At 41.2% G+C, this 8,171-nt stretch overlaps 1 protein-coding gene and 1 pseudogene across 1 annotated transcript; both read left to right on the forward strand.

The window, feature by feature from the left end:
* Positions 1 to 315: 315 nt before the first annotated feature.
* Positions 316 to 4,985, forward strand: LOC108726717 (uncharacterized). The gene is made up of 5 exons (XM_018454468.1): positions 316 to 1,150; positions 1,327 to 1,512; positions 1,799 to 2,240; positions 2,370 to 2,765; positions 4,028 to 4,985. The coding sequence occupies exons 1-5, from the start codon at positions 316 to 318 to the stop codon at positions 4,983 to 4,985; spliced, it is 2,817 nt and encodes a 938-aa protein (XP_018309970.1).
* Positions 4,986 to 6,762: 1,777 nt separating this feature from the next.
* On the forward strand, positions 6,763 to 7,382 carry LOC108726812 (uncharacterized; annotated as a pseudogene).
* The last annotated feature ends 789 nt before the right edge of the window (positions 7,383 to 8,171 follow it).

Below are 8,171 nucleotides of genomic sequence, written 5' to 3' on the forward strand. Positions count from 1 at the left end.
GTCATGATGCCATTTAAGCAACCAGCTTCGAATTCTACGTCGGTACGTTCGCAGTCAAATGCACGAGCATACGCCGCTACCGCTGCCGTACAACAGTGTGCAGTGTGTAGCTCGGGACATTATATCGCGTCGTGCCTGAAATACCTCGAGAAGACTGTGAATCAATGACGCGAGGTGGTCATCGCAAAAAATCTGTGTTTTAATTGTCTCGGACCTCATCACCTCAAGGCATGTCGCACTTCGAAACGCTGTCGGTTCTGTCGCAAGCAACATCACTCAACGTTGCATGTAGCTACGGTCGAATCCGACGCCTCGATGTCGTCCACTGCGACGGTAGTCCCCGTCCCGTCGGCTAGCGGCCCTACCACGGACAACTCTGGAGCATCTCAAACCAACCAACAATTCGGCGCTTCTCACACGTGCAGTCGTATTGCACAATCATGCATAATTAAATGCACTCCAGTGCTCCTTGCTACCGCTTTAGTTACAGCTATCTCTCCAGCTGGAGAACGATTCCAGCTACGGGCATTGCTCGATCAAGGATCGGAAGTTTCGTTTATTTCCGAGTCCGCTGCGCAGCTTCTAAAATTGTCACGTAAACCCGCGTCCGTCCCGATTCTCGGAATTGGCGCACAACGCTCCGATGTCTCAAACGGACGGGTCTCTCTCGAAATTATCTCGCGGATCAATTCGGCATTCTCCATCAAACTGGAAGCTCTCGTACTGCCGAAGCTCACCGCCTACTTGCCACTCACGAAGATTTCATCCACTCACTGGCCACACATCGACGGACTCCGCCTTGCGGACCCGAATTTCTCAATGCCAGGAAAAATTGATTTAATTCTCGGTGCAAGTGTCTACGCGCAAATTCTCGAAAGTGGTATTCGCCGCGGAAACGGCGAATCACCGATCGCGCAAAAGATCGTTCTCGGATGGATATTATCCGGACAACTCTCCAACCATAACGATCATCTCTCGCAAGACGCAATCACGGATTTCAGTGTTCTCTCGATTGTGAACTTCTTGATCTACTCCAACGATTTTGGCAACAAGAAGAAATCGTGCCGTCGCCTAATGCTACCTGCACACCGGAAGAAGCTCAGTGTGAACTTCACTTTAAAACGACTCACTCTCGTGACGCTCACGGGCGGTTCGTAGTTCGGTTGCCGTTCCGACAAAGTGTGAATGGTTTCGGTGACTCTCGTGCTCCAGCGTTCAGGATGCTGCGTCGCATGGAAACACGCTTCGAAACGCACGCATCCCTCAAAACTGCATATGCGGAATTCTTACGTGAGTATCTTGAGCTGGATCATATGCGCCTTTCAGGCTTTCTAGACTCTTCGCGACGCGAATTCTTTCTGCCGCATCACGATGTCATTAAAGACTCTAGCTCAACGACGAAACTCCGCGTCGTGTTCAACGGATCACAAAAAACCAATCTCGGAATCTCGTTAAATGATTGTCTTCATATCGGACCGAAACTTCAAACGGAACTTACGGATATCATTATTCGTAAGTTGGCGTCGACATCGTTTCATGTTCGCAGCCGATATCGAAAAAATGTATCGCCAAATCCGCGTTCACCAAGACGATTGGCCGTTGCAAAAAATTCTCTGGAGAGACTCGCCCAACGAAAACCCGCGCGAATATCTGTTGTGTACAGTGACATACGGTCTCGCGTGCGCGCCATATCTCGCTCTTCGTTGCTTACAGCAACTCGCTCTCGAATTTGAAACCACGCGCGCCTTTGCTGCAGAAATCATTCGTTGCGACACATATGTTGACGATATTCTGTTAGGGGCAGATACAGTAGCTACCGCAAAAGAAAAAATTCAGCAACTTCAAGACACGCTCACGGCGGGCGGCGTTAATTTAAAAAAGTGGGTTGCAAATTCTCCAGATCTGCTCGTAAACATCTCAGCTCACAATCAAGAAGTGTCCGCGATCCTACCGGTCGGCGATCCGGCTACGCATTACGCGCTCGGCGTTCAGTGGAATCGACTCAGTGACAGTTTCATGTTCTCCGCGCCGTCGCCTCCGCGGACATTCGCAATCACGAAACGCTCAGTACTCTCGTTTATCGCGCGCATCTTTGATCCGCTCGGATGGCTCGCGCCGATCATTATCAGTGCAAAAATCTTTATGCAAGAACTGTGGGCTATTCGTCTTGATTGGGATTGCGAACTTCCGGACGACCTCAAATCTCACTGGATCGACTTTCTCGCGCAATTTAAAAACTTGTCGGTGATCTCTATTCCGCGCTGATTCGGTACGAGTTCGGATACCCTCGAAGTGCAACTTCACGGATTTTCGGACGTCTCTCAACACGCCCTCGCGGCGGTTGTTTATATTCGTGTTGTTTCGCCTAGTGACATTCACGTGACCCTCGTCAGTGCAAAGACAAAAGTGACTCCTCTCAAACGCGTAACAATACCTCGACTCGAGTTATCCGTTGCCGTGCTTCTCGTGAAATTGATTGTGCCTCTCATCTCTGGACCGATTCTACTGTCGCGCTGGCCTGGATCAAGAGCCATCCATCAAGATGGAAGGAATTCGTGCAACATCGGGTATCGTTCATACAAGAACTGTCAAACTCTCGTTGGCATCACATCGCTGGGAAAGAAAATCCCGCCGACTTGGCATCGCGAGGAATCTCTCCGCAACGACTACAGCAGGAGCGGCTCTGGTGGTCGGGACCTCAATGGCTCCAACGAACCTCCACTGAGTGTACTCCAACGGTTGGAGCGAATATACGTTCTCGCGAGGTGAATCTACCGGTTTGTTTTTGTTTAAGAGTTGCGCTAATTTCTGGAAGTGGGGGAAAGGATCTTGGTTCGAATTAAGAGCTGATTTGATTCGAAACCTCAATCTCTTTTCTTGTTGTCTACGTCCGCCTTTACTAGGCATGGAGGTGTTGTAAAAGAATAAATGTTTGAAAATTTCGAAGGAGTACCGCAGGACGGGGGCCACGCTATTGGCAGCGACAATCCTAACAGCCCTCTGAATATGAGATACTTATAATTTCTCAGAAGAAGCGATATCAGACGGGGGCCACGCTATTGGCAGCGACAGTCCTAACAGCTCCCTGAGTACTTATAATTTCTCCGAAGAAACGATATCAGACCGGGGCCACGCTATTGGCAGCGACAGTCCTAACGACTCCTCGGATACTTATAACTGAGTGTAATTGAATATAATTGGATGTAACAGAATAGAGATTTAGGTTTCTGGCGAGTTGGTTTAGTATTTTTAGCCTTTAATAATAAAAAAAATAAAATAATGAGAGAATACAAGAATGAATAGTAGCGCAAGGATAGGTTCACTTACTTCTAGAATAGTTTTCTACCTTTTTCTCCGCTGTTTCTGCTTTTGGCAGCTCCTTTTATACTAGAAAATGAGTATGGGAGTGTCCTTTCAGGACCAATCAGTACTCCTCAAAATTTGGTAGAACCTATGCTCGCGCTCGTTTCCTTAAGATAAGGCAGCAGGGCTCCGCGTAAGCCCCACTCCCGACACTACGAGTCTAGTTTTAATAATTTATAAAAGTTCGATCTTTCTTAACTAATATCCCTACGCGAGGCGAAGTGTGACAACATATTCTAAATTTTAAATTGGTTTAAAATATACATTATAACTTTATTTATCATAATTTTTTGATAGTTTTTAATTTCATTAAAAATAAGAGAAAATGTGAAAAGGAAAAATAAAAGATATTCATCCTCGCGTTCGGGAAGGTCTTAATTTTTAACATACTACTTAATTATTAGACATATATGCTATTGTTTAACTATTTCTTAAATAAAGGCTCTCAAAAGAAAAAGATTGTAAAATAGCTATTCTTTTATCTATGTGACGCATAAGGGTATGCGAGCGTAAGCTGTCTGTTTGTCGAGAAGTAAACAGACCCTCTCGTAAAAAGGGACGGTTGGAATATAGTTTCGAAATAAAAAATAGGAACAAACTAAGACGTAATACTAAACTAGAGATAGGATAAAGATAATATATGAATCATATATTTATAATAAAGAAGAGGAGAATTTTCGGGATGTAACAAGTGGCCTGCCTCCACCTGCACTTTAAGTCCGGTCGCACAAGGAGAGGAACGTGCACGAAGCTATGCCGTCGCCATAGTCAGCCCCGAACCGGAGGCATGGGATCTCATAAAAAGATACTCTTCTCTCACCAAGCTACTCCGCATCACCGCATGGATTCGACGCGCCATCGAACGTTTTCGCAAAGCTACCGATGCACACGCCGCTCAAGATCCTCTCACTCCGCTCGAATTGGACTCTGCGCTCGCCTTCTGGATCAAATTGACGCAACATGCGTGTTTTTCTCTGGAAATTCAACTCATCAAAGCAAACAAACCACTACCGAAATCAAGTCCATTACTCTGCCTCATCCCGTTTATCGATACCGATGAATTGCTTCATCTCCGAGGTCGCCTACAACATTCTCAATTGGCTCGAACAGAGAAACATCCGCTAATCCTACTTCGAAGCTCTCGATTGACGGAACTCATCATCGATCATTATCATCGAAAGACGTTTCATGGCGGTCCGCAGCTCACGCTCGCATCGATACGACGCCAATTCTGGATTCTCGGCGGTCGCCTTCCGATACGCTCATTCATCCGCCGATGTCTAGTCTGTACACGTCAACGAGCAGCGACTGGTCAACAACTCATGGGACAGCTACCGGCATCGCGTGTAACTCCATGTCGACCGTTCTATCATACGGGAGTCGATTATGCCGGCCCGTTAACGCTCAAGACTTTCCGTGGACGCGGAGCCAAAACATACAAAGGATACTTCATTATCTTCACATGTTTCAGCACTTCAGCAATACACCTCGAAGTAGCGACCGATTACTCTACCGAGGGCTTTATTGCCGCATACAAACGCTTCACGAGTCGCAGAGGCCTCTGTTCCACCATCACGAGCGATTGTGGCACCAATCTCGCTGGAGCAGATGCCGAATTATAACGACTCTTTCAGACCTCGTCTCGAGAGTGGTCTCGTATCGCCGCTCATCTCGCTATCGACGGTGTCACGTGGAAATTCAATCCACCTTCCGCCCCGCATTTCGGCGGCAAGTGGGAAGCAGGAGTGAAATCAGTTAAGTTTCACCTTCGTCGAGTCATCGGTGAGACCTTGCTCACCTACGAAGAGATGACAACGCTCTTGACCCAAATTGAAGCGATCCTCAACTCTCGCCCCCTAACGGCTCTCTCGGATGACCCATCGGACATCTCCGCACTTACGCCAGGACATTTCCTCGTAGGCTCAGCTCTCATTGCCGTGCTTGAACCGTCTCTGCAAGATCTATCAGAAAATAGACTAACTCGATGGCAGCTCTTACGCCAGATGACAAAGTCATTTTGGCAACGCTGGGCTACCGAATATTTATCACAGTTTCAGGTCCCCTCAAAGTGGCATCGGGCTCACAATCTTTACCAAATCGGAGCTCTAGTTCTCGTCAAGGACGAACAACTTGGTGGGAACCTCCCACCAAGTGGCCTTTCGCACGCATCATTGATGTATACCCTGGCTCGGACGAACTCATCCGCGTCGCTACGGTGAAGACGGCTATCTCAACTCTCAAGAGACCGATTGTGAAGTTGTGTTTGCTACCGAGAGTAACGACCGATTCAAACGAACAGTGACTATATTCATAATGTAAACTCCCGCCTAATTTGATTTTATTTCGGTTCTTTTGACAACTAATATAGTTGCCAAGGCGGGCGGAATGTTTAGACTAAACTCAGTAAATGTTCATTATGCGAATTATTTTACATCGGCATATTATATTCAGACTCATACAACTCATATTATTAAACATGTATGCTCGTTATCGATTTACTTTCAACGATTATTTCCATCGATAATTATTCTGTACAAACCGCGCTTGTTACCGGTACCGACACTGGCAGAATTTATGATAGTGTTCTACCGATCAGCTGTTTACTTCGTGTCATACGATGTATACATTTGCAACCTTTCCTTTGTTCTCGCGAAGCGAAGGATATCTCTCGATACGTGTGTGTATCTATCGCTTAACGATCAAGTTCAGTTGACTTCGAATAAAGATCAGCAGCACATCTCATTGTACATCGCTCTAATTCTCTATTCTTTTCTACACCTTCTGACTCCTCGTGATTGTTCGAGTATAATTCCGACATCACCAGCGGACCTGGTTTCCGGTACCACTTTCCTTTCGCAATACTCACAACATTAGTGACTAAAGAAGATGCAGAAAAAGCACGCAAAGGTATGTATATAATTAAAATTCCAAATTATATAAAAATTTTAAATTATATAAAAATTACTATTTTTTAATTTGTAGATATAATTTTTGCCACGTTGTTGTATGAACAAGCGAAAAAATATAAAAAACAGCCAATTACACAAATTATTAATGCTGGTAATACAAATATATACAATAATAATTATATTGTATAAGTTCATAATGTATGTAGAATTATTTTATTTCTTTTAGCAAGTACTAGTACTGGAAACCTAACCTTTACAAAGATGTCTGATGTTGAATGTACAGAAGGTAAATAGGTATTAATATGTAAATTTGCATGTAAATGTTTAAAAGATTTAAAAAATTCCATTTGTTTCTATTTATGATATAGATAAATATATATGGAAAAGGAACGAAACAATATTATTGTTACAAACATATGGTGAGTATGAAAATGAATTACATAATGGAAAGCAAACTGTAAAACAATACTGGGAAAAAATCGCAAAAATAATGCAAGAAAAGGGCTACAGTGTTGTGTTGTAACAGGATTTAAATGTTCGACAAAATTTCAAGCCCTTAAACGACAATATAAATGTGTTTTGGATTATAATAAAAAAAGCGGAAGTAATAGAAAAGAATGGGAATATTTCAAGGTAATGAGAATATAATTTCAAACATTCTTAAACTTTTATTTAAAGATATATGACTGTAATGTATGGTATATTTATACATTAATTAAACATGCACTTCAGATCATGCAAGAATTATTTGAAAAAAAAACCATGGGTTCAGCCTCTGGCAGTTGCAGGATCACATGTAGAAACGGAAGAAAAGGAAAATATATCGGAAAATAAACCAGAAAAAAGTAAAGCATATAATATTGTATATAAAAATGTATATGTACAAACAAAATACGAGAGATATAAAATAAACATCTTTGATGATTGATAATTATAATTTCAGGTAATAAAAAGAGGAAAGTAAAAGATCTTGTAGAAGATTATATATCACAAAGTAAAGAAGAACGAAAAAATCAAAGAGAAATTAGGGCTAAGCAATATGAGGAGAAAATGCAGTCTATTAAAAGAATAGAGAATTTAGTGGAAAAAATATTACAAGAAAAAAAGTAAAAAATGTTTTGTTTTTATGTTTACATAATTATAAGGTTTAAAGTGTTACATTTCTAAAATGTTTAAAAATCTAAATATCTAATACACTAGTTTTAAGAGTACCAATATAAACATGCCAAAGACTATAATAGTATCTATTAAGTATGTTTTTGTGATATCAGTACAAAAGTATTTTTTAGTTTGATCTTTATGGGCGTCGATATGTGAACATTTTGTTTCTATGTGATAATATCAGTACAAAACATTTTTTAGTTATCTTTTTATGAATAGTGATAAATATTAACTTTTTGTTATGATTTTTAATATAAAATTTATTTGTTACATATATAAGTTATAATTACATAATTAAGTAACATAAAGAATAAAATCAAGAAAATATACATGGTTTGAATATAAACAATTATTATAGTAAAGAGGTCAAGCATTAAACTACAACACTGGATGACGTTGATGAAAATTTATATCTACTATAATATGTGTATTATAATAGACATAAATTTTTACTAACGTCATGTGTTGTGGTTTAATGCTTGACCTTTACTAATTGTAAACGTAAAGAATAATATTATCCTTCAGTTTTTTAATATTATAACTTATAACGCAGTAAAGTTTTTATTTTAGTTTATACTTCTAAATTTGAAATATGTTTTGAAATATTATATGTTTTCACAATATAATAAACATACTAAAATGATAGAGAAAAATATTATACTTTTTATATTTTATATTTACTGCAAATATATCCCATAGAGCACCTCCGTAACATCTCTTGGATAGGATGTGTTGTGC

The sequence above is a fragment of the Mycetomoellerius zeteki genome, unplaced genomic scaffold, assembly GCF_001594055.1.
Source record: "Mycetomoellerius zeteki isolate Tzet28-1 unplaced genomic scaffold, Tzet1.0 scaffold112, whole genome shotgun sequence".
In the NCBI taxonomy this organism is placed as follows: Eukaryota; Metazoa; Arthropoda; class Insecta; order Hymenoptera; family Formicidae; genus Mycetomoellerius; species Mycetomoellerius zeteki.